This window comes from Urocampus carinirostris, chromosome 9 (genome assembly GCF_059441175.1).
Source record: "Urocampus carinirostris isolate Australia breed hairy pipefish chromosome 9, RoL_Ucar_1.0, whole genome shotgun sequence".
In the NCBI taxonomy this organism is placed as follows: Eukaryota; Metazoa; Chordata; class Actinopteri; order Syngnathiformes; family Syngnathidae; genus Urocampus; species Urocampus carinirostris.
Window position 1 is genome coordinate 4,647,158 of NC_142357.1, and position 17,900 is coordinate 4,665,057.

Here is a 17,900-nt window from a genome sequence, read left to right on the forward strand (position 1 = left end):
GGCCAGTGAGTATAGATATTGTCAAACCAGGTGTTCACCAACCTTTTTGGAATACAGTCCTAACTCTACATTTGAAATTAATTCGTTCTCGGCTTGTGCTCATATCAAGAATTTCCTATATCTCAGACAAATTTGAATGATAACAAAACACAAAAATCAGTTACTGGTCTCCCAAAAGCATCCAAGTTACCTTGAAAAAGCTATAAAACACATCTTCCTGATCACTAAAAGCCCCTTCAAATAGTAATTGAACATGAACATAAATTAATAATACAAATAATATAATAATACAATGACTTTAAACCTGCCTCAAGGAGTCTGTGATGGTATGTCTGCATTTATACAGCACTTTTCAAGTCAATTAAGACCTCCCAAAGCGCTTTACAATGTGCTTCATACTTACCCATTCACACACAGTCACATGCAAGGCAACTACCTGCTTATCTTGATCCCAAGACAAGCGCTTTACTTCCTGAGCTACTGCCGCCCCGGTGGTGTCTGAAAATTATTTTAACATTAATTTGCTCTTGTATGCCGGGCATGATTTTTTTAAAGACATCTCATATATTGAATTTCTTATTTCTCGAATAGCTCATTTGTTGATGGGCCACTGTTGACCCCTCCTCTAATGATTTTTGTAAAAGCATCCAATATTATATTAAATTAGGAAACAAAAAATGTACTCAGTTTAACTTTGATTATTATTAGTGGTGGTATTATTTGTGTAACTCATAACAGTGGTGGTGTTAGTAGTAATACTACCTGCTCCTACCTGTTGCCTCCCTCAACATGACAACCAACTCTACCTTTCATGCAAACCAAACTCCACACTTCACCCCTCCTCCTTTTTGCCTATCTGAAATAAAATCATTGCTCACCATCAACGCTAAAAATTAAACAGCAAAATAACTGTTTTTTTTTCTAATTGGCACCAAATCCACCTTATCTAAAGTTGATCTTCCCCCTCTACATTGACAGTTACTTAATTTTTCCCTCCCTTCAGGTTAAGAGTCTAGCTGTCATCCATTCTCCTTCCATTCTCATATAAATAACATTATCCAGTCCGCTTACTTTAACCTGCATTCAACCAAACGTCTTCGCCCCTCCGACAGCCCCGACACCACTGCCATCCCCTTCCATAGCCTTGTCATTTCTGCCTTGATTACGGTAATTCTCTCATCTTTGGCCTACCTCTAAAGTCCCTCCATAAACTTCAGCTGATCCAGAACTTTAATGCCTGCAAGATCACCAAAAAACCCTCTCACCACTACATCACCCCTGTCCTTCAAAAACTCCACTGGCTCCCAATCAACCAATGAATCTCCTACAAAATTCTTCTGTACACTTAAAAGGCCATCCACACCCTTGCCCTTTCCTACCTTTCTGACCTCCTTCATATTGACACAGTATTCTGCATCTTCAGATCTTCCTTCTCCCTCTATCTCACCATACCCATTGTCCGTCTCAGCAAGGAGCAGAGTTTTCAGGTACTCTGCCCCCCAGCTCTGGAACTCATTAGCACCTGACCTCCGAGATACCACTACCCTGTCAAATCCAGACTCAAAACCAATCTCTACAGACTTGCTTACCCATAAGCCTCCTAACATGCCTGACCTCCTTTTTTTTAACTGTACTCTGTTTTTATTTTCGTATTCATTGTTTGTTTTATTGTAGTTTTATCATAGTTTTATATTCTGTGTATGGTGGCCTTGGATGTCCTGAAAGGCGCTTTGAAATAAATGTATTATTGTTGTTATTCTTGTTATTATTTTTATTATTACTCCTGTAGTATTAGTTGGAGCGTATGTTTTGACCTTCAATGTTCAGGTAAAGAATTTTTCTTTACATTTTTCTCCTTTTTTAGATAATAATTTCAACGAGAAAAAGGACATTTCCCAAGCAGGGACAAGCTATTTCTAGTCTTCAAGGGCTACCTGGTGGCTATGGTCACCACATTGTTGAGCCCTGATCTAATCTTTCGTACAGGTTTGTTATTCATTTTAATGTAGTAGCAGATAGCCTAACAAAACATACATAATCATAATGTTCCACATCTTGATATTTATTTCAAAAGGAAAAGTAAAAAATAATCATGTAATTATCCTCCACAGTTTGGCTCCAATGTCAACTCTCTCTCGCTCTCTTTTTATTTCCGAAGATCCATTCATTATCTGATTACCTGCCTCTTGATGCTATATCCAAACACCACTCCCCAGTTTGGCAATATTGGCAAGCTATTAGCTACCAAGTAACAAAAAGAGGCACGTGACCAGGTTAACCCTTGACACTCAAATGATTAAGAGACCCCATGAGGTTAATCCCCCCAGGAACTCAGCAGAACCCTTTTTTGAAGACCAAAGTGGGAGATTTGAGAATCATGATAATTAAAAGAAAGTGCATTTTGCTGTGGCATCCTAGCATCTTTTCTTCGGGTGCTTGGCAGTCAAGGCGTGGCATCTCCTTTTCTTTCTTGCTCGATAGCTGCAAAAAAGAAAGAAAAATCTTCAGCGGAAAAGTTCATTAGGTTCATTAGGTGCAGCAGAGAACAGGTACTATGACGGGCGCTCACTCTCTTTGGTGGGGAGAGGATTTTTTTCCTTTGTCTCCGTCTTCTTAAGCTTTGTCTTGTCAAAACGGGAAATCTCTGTCATATCAGGCTTGTCGGACATTTTGGCTGTAGAGAGGGAAAATGAAGAAATATATTTTTGTTGGTATTCATTGGTGCTAAAATGCTTCAAATATGGGAATCTGAGGTCGCACGTGAAGGGAGTGGCTTTGCGCAGCTAACACATGGACATGGTGCACTCTTTCCTTATGCAGCGCCACGTGCCTCATTTTAGTTAACTGCCTAGTTCCTTTGTCCCTTTTTCGCCCTTCCGTGAGGGTAAATTCTTTGTTCTGTCCTTAAGCATCCACCCTTGCAGCCTGGTACTCGACTGCAGTCATTTTGCCTGGATTTGCCTCGCCCACTTGTGCCTGTTTTCACACCTACACATTCCCACCTTGTTAAAATAAACAACACTGAATGATTTCAGTCTCAAAGCAGAAAGGAATGGAATAGAAAATGTGTTCATTTTCATTAATAATAACAAAGCGAACATTGTTAGCAATGAGATCAGACATGGCACTCCAGGATAAACACGGAATAAAGACTGAAATTAGAAAAATGAGATGGCAATATATATATATATATATATATATATATATATATATATATATATATATATATATATATATATATATATATATATATATATATATATATATTTATCACACGTATATATGTATAGATAGATATATACATATATATGTATAGATAGATATATTTTACAGTCTTGCATTCATGATAGCAAGCCCTGATCAGGGCAAGTTTCTCAGATTAACAAATTCCTCATACATCCGATTCCCTTTATTACCTCAGCATTATTCCCAAACATTCCTAGGCACATCTTCTGCCCCCTTTCTGCCTTTAGCAGGCTGCCTTCAGTGATACAGCCACACCCCAATCCTTTGTCTACTTCCTCGTCTCAATCATCCAGAAATACAAGAACACAGAGAAGTGGAGATACATGCCAGAAAGGATCTTACCGATGTTCCACGCAAACAGTGGACTTAAATCCACCAGTAAAGATGAAGGAACGGTTATTGAGCTTTAGAAGAAGGGACGTTTGAAGTGTATCCGCTGGTGTGTGCACGCTTGCCTGTGTCCACTGTTAGGGTATTAAAAAGGAGGGAGGGATCGGAGGGAGGGAGGTAGAGTGAGAGTCAGGAATGGATGGAGAGAGAGAGAATGACTAAGAGCTTAGTCAGTCTTCTTTGTCATCAATATTTGTGGTCAATGACAGGAGTCACTCTGTGATGGTCAGGCTGTAAACATGTGTTTGTACTGAACAATACAACAAGTGCATGGTTAATTTTTTGTTGTTGCTTGGCATTTTAGTTCTTAAAGTAATCTGTCTTTTATACATGGTTGCTATAGCGCAGGGGTCGGCAACCCAAGATAATTAAAGAGCCATATTGGACCTAAACAACAAATTTGTCTAAAGCCGCACCAAATTAAAAGCCTTCTATACAGAACGCCTTATATGAATACAACATATGTTCTATGTATCGATATTCGCTATATTAGGAGACTATCAAAATGACTAAGTTGTATGTAGCGTATCCTGTGGAAAATTATGCAACACGTGACTACTCCGTCCTGTTGTTGGATACCGCCTGTGTGCCCCTTTAAAAGGGGTGTTGATTGGGCTGGTACAGCTCGGCTCTGGGGGAGAACGAAAAAGAGGAAAACAAGCGGAGGAGAACCGGCCGGAGTTTTGCATTGCAATTAGGTTCTCCAGGCAGGGGTTCAAGGCTGAGAGCCACAACTTCCCGTCACTATCAATGACTGCTGTGTTTTAGGTGACAACCTGTACCTTGAGTTTTTACAACCTGATACCAGTGAGAGAGGCGCAGACAAACCAGTCAATTCCTACCCATGAACTTGAACCAGCTGATCTTCCCCCTTGTTTTATAGTTACCACCCTAGTTGAAATGTAATATTTATTTAACACATTTACAGGTTTGGAAAGTGTTAAGTGTTTAAGTCATGTTTTTCATTATACTGAAACCATACTAAAACCAAAAAAATATATATTTCCCTCCGCCATCTTTTTCATCGAGTAAACATTTTAGGAAACGTGCCAGGGAGCTACATGAGCTACAAACTATCAACCCCTAGTCCGCAGTTGGTCCCGGCCCGTGAATTTGAGTCACCTGCATTACACCATGAGGCGTCATATAGTGGTCAAATAATACACACTGTCCCTTTAAGGAATGCACTCATTAAGGATAAATGATCTGACAACATTATTTTTACATGTGCATTTTTAGTGGTTGTGACCTGCATTTTTGATCATGTTTACTAAATTGGACTCTATTTGAAACAGCCATTTTCTTACTTTCACCATTTTCACTCTAAACTAACAAAAACTGTGAGTACGAGCATACAATCACACTCCAACCCCATCCATTCCAATTTCCTGCTTTCTACAGTCCCAAGTCAAGACCATGTTTATTTGTATTGCCCTTCATCACAAGAAGTCTCAAAGGGCTGTACAGACTCCAATCTCTTATCACACCATCCCCTGATCTAAAGCCTTCATGAGGGCACGTCATATGTGTTCCAGTTCTTCACAGTATTAAATTATTTAAAGGACTTTTTTTTTTACCATCGATGCATCCACCTTGCGACCGTACTGAGAATAAATGGTCCAGATATTGGATGGATGGACGTTTTTTTTAATGTACTTTTTAATGATTTTAATACGTGTGAAATATCAATTTCGTTTTCCTTTTCCCTCTTTAGTTTCAACTTCGACTCAAACAAGTCAAAACAGGCCATTTAAATATTTTGTTTGTTTGTTTGTACATGATTCAAATTGAATCGTTTCTTCCGGCGCCGTCACGAATGGCAGCCACTCCAGCAGCTCCCGTGTTATTTTCGATTGTTCTCGATTGTTTGTTCTCAGCTCAGGGATGCTGCTGGAAATGTGAATTTCCCTTCGGGGATGAACAAAGTATCTATCTATCTATCTATCTATCTATCTATCTATCTATCTATCTATCTATCTATCTATCTATCTATCTATCTATCTATCTATCTATCTATCTATCTATCTATCTATCTATCTATCTATCTATCTATCTATCTATCTATCTATCTATCTATCTATCTATCTATCTATCTATCTATCTATCTATCTATCTATCTATCTATCTATCTATCTATTTATTACTTACGCCTTTTACATGCTACACATACACACAAAAAATATAACAGTTTATAACTAAAAAAACAGTAAAATAGGAAAAAAAATCTTGATTTTTTTTTTGTTTGAACAAATTTATTTACACTAATAACAGAAAACAATCTTGACAATCTCAACAGCAATCAAGCACATTCACAATATTATATTTCAATATGACGTTTAACAGCAAACACAATGTGAGGTTTGAACAACCCTTCTCGAAAATCTTAATAGCAATCAAGCGTATTCACAATTTCGTTGTATAACATCTTTGTTAGTGTCAATAGATCCGTCCAGGCCAAAGTCGATTTTTTTTTGTATCCACCGACACCAACAGCAGCAAAACAAAAAATCTTGAAATTTACAATAAAATAAATAAATTATAGAAATTGGATGTATTATTGACAACAAAGCTTTGTTTCCTCCTGTGTATATGAAATGATTATGATGTCACATGCTTGCATTAATCCGAGACCGTGATTACATCATCCTTAAGTAAAACAATGATTGAATTGCTTTCATCTCTGACGTCACGTAAAGTGGGCGTTTCCACACTGCATTTATCTGTTGTGAGTTATTAAGGTCATTTGCAGTAAATACCACTTATAACAGCCGATTCCCCCAACATAATAATGTATAATTCTGATGATTAGTTAAGTTAACCCTGTGAGAAAGACCAGCATGAAAACTTCCTTTTATGCCTCTATGTACTCAAGGTCCCTTGGAATGTGTTGCCAAAGCTACCAAATACTACAAATCTTCCCTACTATGCCTGTTTGTAATAAATTACTATTCAGTACTACAAACTAATAAAAAAAAACTACGCAAAAAAAATATAAAAAAAATCAAGCACTGCTTATTTTTTATTTACACTGTTGACTGTTTCTTGGTCATTTATGGTGCGTTAGTGCGGTCTGCTGGACATTTGCAGTAACACCATGTTTGTAAAATGAATACACTCCTGTTCAAGTGCTACAAAATACAACGAATATTTCATCTTACTACGCCAGTCTATAGCAAATTATAGGCATTTTTATTGAATTCTGTGAAAATGGGGGGGGGGGGGGGGGGTGCTTTTGTCTTGATTTGACAATGTCGTAAATTGGTAATCTATGGTGAATATGTGTCGCCTGGTCACGTAAAGAGATACTCCACCTTCACTGTGGTGTTGAGAAAATAATTGGTGCTGAACATTAAAAAGATCACTAATATACTGGAGAAAAATACATTTGTTACTCAATTAGGTTGTATGTTTTAGATGAGGGAATGATGTAATAGTATATATATGGGATAAACTATTATATATATATATATATATATCTCATCTCATCTCATCAGCCGTACCGCTTATCCTCATTAGGGTCGGGGGTGGGGGGGGGGGGGGGGGGGGCTGGAGCCCATCCCAGCCATCTCCGGGCAGTGGGCAGGAGACACCCTGAACTGGTTGCCAGCCAATCGCATATATATATATATATATATATATATATATATATATATATATATATATATATATATATATATATATATATATATATATATATACATGGTTAATGCAACCAGCAGCTGTAGTCAAAGCACTTTGTGAATTATTTAGTTTGCATGATTATTGTTACATTTGATTCCTAGGTTAGTCATTGATTGGTATGATTATTTAGCATATACTGTATTACGGTCATAACTAAACTGGGATTTTTTTTTTTTTTTTTGGTTTGAACAAATTTATTGACACTAATAACAGAAAAAACAATCATGACAATCTCAACAGCAATTAAGCACATTCACAATATCATATTTCAATATGACTTTTTTAACAGCAAGCACAATGTCACAATGTGATGATACATTTTATTGCCCTCCATCAGAGCCAAACCAAATCTATCTCTTGGTCCCTCCTTGCCCATAGGTCCATAATGCAGTGTTGCTTTGACTGATTATTGCAACGTTTAACTCTGTTACATGACCAGTTGTGTCATCGATCCTTGTTAGTACAGTGGAGCAGTATTCCTTGAGGCTGACAACATAGTTTCTGGTAAAAACTGCCCTAATGTTCTATTAGTCTTTGATTTAAAACCACCTCAAGTGTCCCCTCATGTTCAGCACAATTTTCAATCACAGCCCAAAAACATTGTAATTTGTTTGGTCTTTAAGTCCAGAGGATGGGTTATAGTTATGCCTGATTAATGCTGCAACGGAAACACTTTGGAAAAATATATTATCCTATGTTTGTGTGTTTGTTAAAATACTTAAATCCCAGATAAGTGGTTGATTGATTAAGCTAACTCTTGGTTTGACTATTTCCCATATTTTTCGGACATATCTACACAAGTTACTCTCGGAGGAGCATGCCCCCGTATACACACCCAGACTTTCCACCCACAAGGGTCTGACATAATTCTATGGAAAACACTTCACTCAAATGTTAAAATAAACCAGTCAACACATTCAATGCCAATCAAGAAAGGCATTTTGTCCCATATTGCTTCAATGTGTAGTGTTAATGTAAGATCCCTTGTCATCCAAGATTATAATATGCAGGATTGGTTTCCTGAGTAGGCCGAATGTTAGAACATAATCCTGAAAACTACTGTAAGCTAAAAATTGACATTCTTTTACTGGTCTGGCCTGCCAGACAACCTCAAGTCTATAGAGCTAAAACAGAGTTTGAAATAGCTGATTTGAAACATCTTCAACAAGCAAGTTATTAAATATATTTCCCTGCTTAATATATCAAAAGAAAATTTAAATTGTTTTTTTTTCTGCCACCTACCAATTTTACAGCTGATTACTGGAAGGAAGCAAAAATACTGCACAATGGCATGCTTTTTTATAAAACCAAATTTTCCAAATTTCCTCGTCTCGTCAAGTCTCATTTCTTCGTCCAGCACTTAATCAGAAAGAGTTTCAAAGGGCTGCACAGGCCCACAATTCGGGTAGTAACAAAAACCCCTGAGCTACACGAGGGCAAGGAAAAACAACAACAGTGTGAGGAAAAATGAGACATCGAGAAGTGACCAAAGATGAAGGAATCCTCATTTTTGGACAACCAGGTCACAATTAGTTTGGTCACACCAAGTCAACAATAAAATGAGTCTTTCCAGTTACATTCATGTCCCCCGTTTGAACAGTTTAATCCTCATTTAAAGAAAATGTTTTTCAAAATATGGCGTTGACGCTATCCAGCATCACAGTTTGCTGTGCTGGTAACACAGCAGCAGACAGTAAAAAAGTAATGTCAATACGGGCCCAAAAATATGCTGCTCTTTGCCTAGTTTGAAGGAAATTTCTGGCTTGCGATTCCTCAGCGGAGCATCTATTTTGTAAAGGACTCTTTTCACAAACTAGACCACCTTTTTGACCTGCTGCCTGCCAGTAGTAGGCGCTACAGGTCTCTTAAAACAAGCACTAACTGACTTAGAAAGGGCTTTCTCTCCAGGGCCATCACCACCCTTAAGAAGCATGCAAGACATAATAATATATACATATCTTGATAGTTGCATTGAAAAATGGGTACTAATATTTTGTTAATCGACTTATTTCAAAATATCGTTTCTGCTAAGTGTTAATGCACTACTTTTCATACCACTATTGTTACGATGCACTAATTTTACAACTTGGGCCAGTCTCCAACTAACTAACTTGTAAATATTTTCTTATATTTGTTTTTACAAGGTAGTGCATGGAGGTTGCCCTCAGTAGTACTTGCATCGTAACCATAGACCAAGTCAATATATGAGATATCAATACCCATTTCTATACACTATACAATTCGCATGATAGCACGATATACATTTATCACAGTCTCCTGCACTTGTTTAGGATGGTATTGGCTCTGGGGAAGAGTTTTTGGCTTTAGAATAGTGTCATATTGCATGCTTTATTTAACGGAGTTCATTTTTGTTTTTTGTTTTTAATTTCAAGTCATGTCAACACGTGCAGGTTGTTTCACAAAGTGCTAGTGTTGGACATGTAACAGATCTGCACTTCTGACATCTGATATCCTGCCTGCCTAGTGTCATTCCTTTAGATTCATATATGTCCACATGCAAACAATAGAAAGATTGCAAAAAGTTGTGGCGGGCCATATTAGATTTTGCTTTTTAGTCCTAATTTTGGGTTGAACAATTTTATTGACACTATTAACAGCAAATAAACAATGTGAGGTTTGAACAATTTTTCTCGACAATTTTAACAGCAATTTAGCCCAATTTTTTTGGGGTTGAACAATTTTATTGACACTATTAACAGCAAATAAACAATGTGAGGTTTGAACAATTTTTCTCGACAATTTCCCTCCTTGTTTAAAGATTTTCAGGAATAAAAAAAAAACATGTTTACTTATTTTCTACATAAGCATATAGTTTGTTGTTAGTCATAGAGGCTGCATTCTTTGATGATTGTCTGACTAGATGCTTGATCTAAAGATGACACAAGTTGGTGATGTCACAAGTGTCTGATGTCACGGGAAAGTGAGCACTTCTCAATGGCGGTATTGACGTCCCCTTGCTCACAGTTACGACCAAGACAGAAAGGATGCGGCCTGGCAAAGTGAAATGAGCAGAGCTCTAGCTCTACAAGATGGCCTACAAAGCCCACCACAGTGACAAACTACAAAAGCGAGTTGGAAAAATAGAGAAGATTTGGGCACAGAATTTAGAGGACGATGACGACGAGTATGTAAATGTCAACAACTGCGGTCTGAGGCTGTTTAGGGAGCTCTACAACAAACTATACGACTATCAGAAGGAAGGTGTGGCATTTTTGTACGGCCTTTACCGGGATGGGCGCAAAGGCGGCATCCTGGCTGACGACATGGGCCTGGGCAAAACCATCCAAATCATCTCTTTCCTTTCGGCCATGTACGACAACGAGCTCATCAAACACACCATGTTGGTCATGCCAACCTCGCTGGTCACCAACTGGACCAAGGAGTTAAAGAAATGGACGCCTGGTCTGCGGGTCAAAGAGTTCCATGGCAACACCAAGGCAGAGCGCAGCAGGGACCTGGAAAAAATCATGAGTAAAGGCGGCGTGATGATCACCACTTACACCATGCTCATGAACAACTGGCAGCAGCTTTCGTCCTACCAGGGACATGATTTTGAATGGGATTACATGATCTTGGATGAGGCCCACAAGATCAAGACTTGCACCACCAAGACTGCCAAGTGTGCCTCCGCCATTCCTTCCAGAAACAGATTGCTGCTGACTGGCACTCCGGTCCAAAACAATCTTCAAGAGATGTGGGCCTTGTTTGACTTTGCCTGTCAAGGAGCTCTGCTGGGGACGCTGAAAACCTTCAAAATGGAGTACGAGAATCCCATCATTCGCGCCCGCGAGAAGGATGCCACTCCGGGGGAGATGGCACTTGGCTCCAGGATGTCGGAAAACCTGACAGCCATCATCCAGCCCTATTTCCTGCGTAGGACCAAGGCAGAAGTGCAGAAAAACAACGACGACATACGGAACCGCTCAGAAAGCGCAAAAGAAAAGAAGCTGGAGTTGCAGAAGGACCTCGGGGTCAGCATGCCTACGTTGACCAGGAAAAACGACCTGATTGTATGGACGTACCTCAGTAACATTCAGGAGGACATCTACTGGAAGTTCATTTCCTTGGATCACATAAAGGAGCTACTCATGACATCCAGGTCCCCCCTGGCTGAGCTTACCGTCCTCAAAAAACTGTGTGACCATCCCAGGCTCCTCTCGGCACGAGCCATCACCACCTTGGGTCTCCGAGAGGCTCGGGAAGCAGCCAACAAAGATGAAGAGAGCGGTCAGAGTATCACCAACGTTCCAGACGAAATCTTGATTGCAGAATCCGGTAAACTGGCTTTCCTTATCACTCTCCTGAAACGTCTCCGGGAAGAAGGCCACCGCACGCTGGTTTTCGCCCACTACAGGATGGTGCTGGATATCCTCCAGCGTATCCTGAAGAACCAAGGATTCAAAGTTCTGCGTCTGGATGGGACTATCACTCAAGTGGCGGAGCGAGAGCGACTTATCACTCTTTTCCAGACGGATGACAAATACTCGGTTTTCCTTCTCACCACCCAGGTGGGGGGTGTTGGCATCACCCTGACGGCGGCAGACAGGGTGGTAATTTACGATCCCAGTTGGAACCCAGCCACAGACGCGCAGGCCGTGGACAGAGCCTACCGCATCGGCCAGACGAAGAACGTGGTAATCTACCGACTCATTACATGTGGCACGGTCGAGGAAAAGATCTACAGACGGCAGGTCTTCAAGGATTCGCTTATCCGGCAGACCACTGGAGACGAGAAGAACCCCTTCCGCTACTTCAGCAAGCAGGAGCTGCGGGAGCTCTTCAGCCTGGAGGACACCAGGTCTTCCTCCACACAGATGCTGCTGCAATCTCTCCACACCAAACACCGGAACACCGACCCAGACCTCGATCTCCACCTGGCTTATCTCCACACCATGGACATGTTTGGTATATCTGATCACACTCTCATGTTCTCCCTCAACGTGGAGTTTGATGAAGATCTGCAGGATCAGGAGGAGCAGCAGTACATCGAAGGGCGAGTCCAGAAGGCCCAAGAGCTGGTGAAGGCTGAGTCGGATCTGCATATGCGGTCTACCAACGTCACGGAGTCCAACACCAAACCGGTATGGCGGCGAAAGTCAGTGAGTGAGCGCGAAGAACCGGTCAAAGAGAAAAAACTTGCCGAGCAAAAGCGCTCACCGCGCCGAAGCAACACATCCCCAGCACGAAGAAGTACATGTGAAGGAACTGGGAAAGAAAAACTGGACAACAGCAGGACTTCCTTGAAGCAGGCAAAGAGTTGGGAAACAGGTGGGTTGGAAAGTGTTCCAGTTGATGGTTGTAACGTCGACATTAGCGAACTGAAGCTAGATGAAAGTGAGGATGGGCAGAGAGAGCCTCCTTCACCAATTGGTATGGAGGAGGGGAGCGAAATCTTGTATCAAGATGATGACGAGAAGCTTTTATCGCAGCTTCAGCAATCAGGAACGTTCGACGTGGACAAGTCACTCGGGCACCGGGGACACAAAGAGACGGACTCGAAGAAGAAGAAGGGGAAGCCCCTTGTTTATGACAGCGTAGAAGTTATCGAGGTGGAGGAGGAAGAGCAGCTAATGCCTGACTCGTCCACCACATTATCCCCGCCACTCACAACTTCCAAGAAAAGCGCTGTTTACTGTAAGCAGGTCAGGTCTTCGAATAAGGAAGACGACGACGACGAAGAGCCTACCAACTGGGACGAGGAAGTCGTGGAAGAGATTGAGGAGGTAGAAGAGGAGGAAGAGGTAGAAGAATCTCCTTCCAATGGCATCTCAGAAGAGTCAACCAGCGAGGCAGAAATGCTCGATGCTTGTGCAGCCCAAGCGGCAGCAGGCGGCATTGACGCCTATGAGGCACTGGTGACGCGAGGCCGCCAGTCCCTCAGGCGAGGACGACTCAGTCAGGCCTTGGATTCCTTCCTCCAGGCTATCGACATCAGACCTGGAGATCCTGAAATTCAGGCCATGACCATACGCCTCTACAGGAAGCTCAACTACTCCTGAGCTAAATGTTCAAACGTTCAAATTCAACTTTAGAAGTTAAAGCTCCTTTCGAGCCGTTAGAGCACAGGTTGTCTTTTGTATAATTCCAGCTGGAGCTGTGTTTTATTAACTCATTCAATGCCAGACGTTTTTTTCGAATGGGAAGAGCGGGTGCCTGTCAATTGTCGTTTTCACTCATTTTTGAAGGCATGCACAGAATTTAGTTTTATGCGATATACTCAAAGAAAGCTATAACTCTCATCTTTTATTAGAAAAAACTGTTTCTAGCTTAAAACATTAAAAATTAAACATTAAAGGATTTCTCGATATTAGTTATTTCCAGGAAAACTTCCGAAAGAATGCATTTCAAGCAGAACTTTCACATTGATGCTTTCTTTTCTATGTGTGATACCTCCAAAATTTAAACAATGCTTTTCATAAACACAAGGGCTAATTTTACACAAAATAACAAATTAATGCAAGATCACTGAAGTTATCGATACTGTAAGTGATCCATGAACTTTGCAACTTTTCAGCACCCGATGTCTACAGGTGACGTGATGGAGATCAAATTCCTGTGTACATGCACCGAACGTCATCCCCTCCACCCTGACAATAATGGGAATCTGATCTTTTTAAAAACTGTATGTATGCATATCATAGCTACTCTGACCACAATGCTTTATTATGCCTACCTGCTATATGAGGTCGCGTACACACTCAATCGCTGGATACAGGATGCATCTTTAAGAAGTGAAGGCTTGCTTGATATGTGGACAAAGATCTAATCAAAGTCACTTCTGCCATCTAATGGTGATTTATCATACTGAAATATTTCCCAGAGGCTTGATACTTACAGATGAGCTGCACCAAACACTTTATTATAGTTTTTAAAACTAAAACAAACAAAAAAGATTCTTACGTTTCTGCACTCAGGGACAATGCTTCTGAAAACGTATTTGTACTTTATGGCATTGAATGAGGTAATAGTTATGTCATTAAAAGATGTCTGCATTTCTATACACTAGACCACTGGGATACGGTGTCCCCGCTATACGACATTTTGTCTTTATGGTTCGAAATGTTTTTTCTGCTATCTCCACCCTTGCATGAATCCGCTCAAGTCCCACTTTTCAGTTTCTTTTTTTATAATCTTATGAAATCCTCTTCACAAATGTTACATATAAGTAGTACTTACTCTATATTTTGTTATTTGTTATCTGGTGTACATAGGATTTCGAGATAATTAGCATAGGTTTCGATCCCCCACTATCTGGCGATTGCACTCTGCGATCCCTTCCTCTGAACCGATCCATGTCGTATGCCAGGGCTCTACTGTAATGATATACGATAGAAATTTTGAGGGTTTAATTTTTTGCGTCGTGCATTTGACAAAAGGCAACAATTTCACATAGCAGTGAGTGTGCTTATCTGATGGGACCTAAATAAAAAAAAAATTACTGAAACACGAGATCATTGTTTCTGATTGTTTTTAATCAATATGGGTACTGACATAAAAACTGATTGAGTTTAAACAGGAATGTGGATCTTTTCTGGGGTAAATAGGCCAGTGACATGATGCTCAGGCGATACTGGTATTTTTGGTATCAATTCGATCATTTTAATACAGGGTAGTATGTATTGATACCAATCTGATACTATTTGCTCAGAAATTTCATGATCATTGCATAATTTAAACCCTGCCCCCCTTGAGTTAGTTTTTAATTGTGATCGTCTGAAAGGGTCAGTTTTTATTGAAATGTTAAGGCTTCCCAAAGCGCTTAAAGATTGGCCGGAATCGAACCGGACCCTAACGCTAACCAGGGTCAACAGCTTGGAAGGCAGCTATGCTCACCACTATACCACCAACACTTGTTATTGATATCGAATAATTATAATCCATACTGAAACGTATATCCCTTTTACAAATTGGAATCCAAACATATATATACTGGACTGTCTCAGAAAATTAGAATATTGTGATAAAGTTCTTTATTTTCTGTGATGCAATTAAAAAAACAAAAATGTCATACATTCTGGATTCATTACACATCAACTGAACTATTTCAAGCCTTTTATTATTTTAATATTGCTGAATTTGGCTTACAGCTTAAGAAAACTCAAAAATCCTATCTCAAAATATTAGAATATCATGAAAAAGTATACAAGTAGGCTATTCAACTAATCACCTGAATCATCTAATTAACTCGAAACACCTTGCGAGGGTTTCCTGAGCCTTAAAAACACTCAGCTTGGTTCAGTAAACTAAATCACTGCTGATCTGACTGCTGTCCAGAGGACCATCATTGATACCCTCCATCAGGAGGGTAAGACACAAAAAGAAATTTCTCAAAGAGCAGGCTGTTCACAGAGTGCAGTTTCAAAGCATATCCACAAAAAGTCTGTCGGAAGGGAAAAATGTGGCCGGAAACGCTGCACAACCAAGAGAGATGACCGCAGCCTTAACAAAATTGTGAAGAAGAGCCGCTTCCAGAATTTGAGGGAGCTTCAAAGACAGTGGGCTGAAGCTGGAGTCCAGGTATCAAAAGCCACAGTTCACAGACGTGTCCGGGAAATGGGCTACAATAGGCGTATTCCCATGGTAAAGCCACTTCTGAACTCAAGACAACGGAAGAAGCGTCTGACTTGGGCTATGGAGAAGAAGCACTGGACAGTTGCAGAGTGGGCCAAAGTCCTCTTTTCAGACGAAAGCAAGTTTTGCATTTCATTTGGAAGTCAAGGCGCCAGAGTCTGGAGAAAGGCTGGAGAAGAGCAAAATCCAAGTTGCTTGAAATCCAGTGTGAAGTTCCCACAGTCAGCAATGGTTTGGGGAGCCATGTCAGCTGCTGGTGTTGGTCCACTGTGTTTCATCAAGTCCAGAGTAAATGCAACTGTGTACCAAGAGATTTTAGAGCACTACATGCTTCCATCTGCTGAAAAGCTCTATGGAGATGAGGATTTCATTTTCCAGCATGATCTGGCACCTGCCCACAGTGCCAAAACCACCAGTAACTGGTGCACTGACCATGGCATCACTGTCCCTGATTGGCCTGCTAATTCCCCTGACCTGAACCCCATCGAGAATTTGTGGGGTATAGTTAAGAAGAAGATGAAAGACACCAGACCTACAAATGCAAATGAGCTGAAGGCCGCTATCGAAGCATCCTGGGCATCAATAACACCTCAGCAATGCCACAGGCTGATTGCCTCCATGCCACGCCGGATTGATGCAGTAATCCGTGCAAAAGGATTCCCAACCAAGTACTGAGTGCATCAATGGACATTTTCAAATGTTTGATTTAGTTTTGCTGTTATAAAATTATTTTTTTACTTGGTCTGAGGAAGTATTCTAATATTTTGAGATAGGATTTTTGAGTTTTTTTCAGCTGTAAGCCAAAATCAGCAATATTCAAATAATAAAAGGCTTGAAATAGTTCAGTTGATGTGTAATGAATCCAGAATGTATGACATTTTTGTTTTTTTAACTGCATTACAGAAAATAAAGAACTTTATCACAATATTCAAATTTTCTGAGACAGTCCAGTATATATATATATATAGCGGACCTCGCTACTTTGCGGTTCGACGTTCGCGGCTTCAGAGCTTCGCGGTCTGTAATGGTTAAAAAAAAACCCGACAAAAGGCGGCGGGCGTGATCGGGCTACCCCCGTAACTGGGGGAAGCACGCTTGTTCGACGACCCCAGTAGCGTGGCGCGACGACAGGCAGCCGTCCGCTCGCGGCGGGCGAAAGGCGGCGGACGTGCGCGGGACCCCCGTAACTGTGTCGGTGTCGTGCGTATCGTGCCCAAAAGTACCCGCGCTGCGGGTTAGGGGCTCGCTCGCGGGAGCAACCGAACGGCACCCGCTGTAAAAACCCTGTCGTGAATTTGTCTCCGATCGTCCCGGGCGGACGTAAAATCGCCCAGCTGTACGACTCTTAGCGGTGGATCACTCGGCTCGTGCGTCGATGAAGAACGCAGCTAGCTGCGAGAACTAATGTGATTTGCAGCTGCGATTGGCTGGCAACCAGTTCAGGGTGTCCCCTGCCCACTGCCCGGAGATGGCTGGGATGGGCTCCAGCCCCCCCGCGGCCCTAATAAGGATAAGCGGTGCAGATAATGAGATGAGATGAGATTTTTTTTTTTTGAAGGGGCGTCGCTACTTCGCAGATTTTCACTTTTAGCTCCCCATTAGCCGGGTCTAAAAAATAATAATTTACTTACTGTATATATATATATATATATATATATATATATATATATATGTATATATATATATATATATATATATATATATATATATATATATATATATATATATATATATATATATATATATATATATATATATATATATATATATGTATATGGTTGCTTTTTTTCTATTAAAACTGCAAAACAAAATTCTGAAAGTCAAACCAAAAAAGAAAAACAGCAATGTAACAGAATACAAATACTGTAATAGTAAATATAGGTAAATTGTGGCGACCCATAGGTAGGGATTCCACTATACAAATTTCTAGATATGAAATAAACAATGGTATGATAGTTCATGTATTTTAGCCTCATATTCAAACCAGTGTT

At 40.5% G+C, this 17,900-nt stretch overlaps 2 protein-coding genes and 1 pseudogene across 2 annotated transcripts; 2 read left to right on the top strand and 1 right to left on the bottom strand.

Moving 5' to 3' along the window:
* Window positions 1–2,041: 2,041 nt before the first annotated feature.
* On the bottom strand, window positions 2,042–3,756 carry tmsb2 (thymosin beta 2). The gene is made up of 3 exons (XM_088344270.1): window positions 3,589–3,756; window positions 2,570–2,674; window positions 2,042–2,481 (listed from the first exon to the last, which is right to left on the bottom strand). The coding sequence occupies exons 2-3, from the start codon at window positions 2,667–2,669 to the stop codon at window positions 2,444–2,446; spliced, it is 138 nt and encodes a 45-aa protein (XP_088200396.1). The 5' UTR covers window positions 2,670–2,674; window positions 3,589–3,756; the 3' UTR covers window positions 2,042–2,443.
* A 6,508-nt stretch (window positions 3,757–10,264) lies between these two features.
* LOC148359154 (DNA excision repair protein ERCC-6-like) lies at window positions 10,265–14,787 on the top strand. The gene has a single exon (XM_088344313.1). It carries the CDS (start codon window positions 10,368–10,370, stop codon window positions 13,335–13,337), a length of 2,970 nt encoding a protein of 989 aa, XP_088200439.1. The 5' UTR covers window positions 10,265–10,367; the 3' UTR covers window positions 13,338–14,787.
* A 2,462-nt stretch (window positions 14,788–17,249) lies between these two features.
* Window positions 17,250–17,395, top strand: LOC148359155 (5.8S ribosomal RNA; annotated as a pseudogene).
* The last annotated feature ends 505 nt before the right edge of the window (window positions 17,396–17,900 follow it).

What these genes read in the sequence shown, in the direction of transcription:
- tmsb2 (XM_088344270.1), bottom strand. Translation starts at nt 2,669, where the DNA reads ATGTCCGACAAGCCTGATATGACAGAGATTTCCCGTTTTGACAAGACA. An exon ending in TCCTCTCCCCACCAAAGAGA is followed by an intron (nt 2,482 to 2,569) that starts GTGAGCGCCCGT and finishes TCTTTTTTGCAG; the next exon opens with CTATCGAGCAAGAAAGAAAA.
- LOC148359154 (XM_088344313.1), top strand. Translation starts at nt 10,368, where the DNA reads ATGGCCTACAAAGCCCACCACAGTGACAAACTACAAAAGCGAGTTGGA.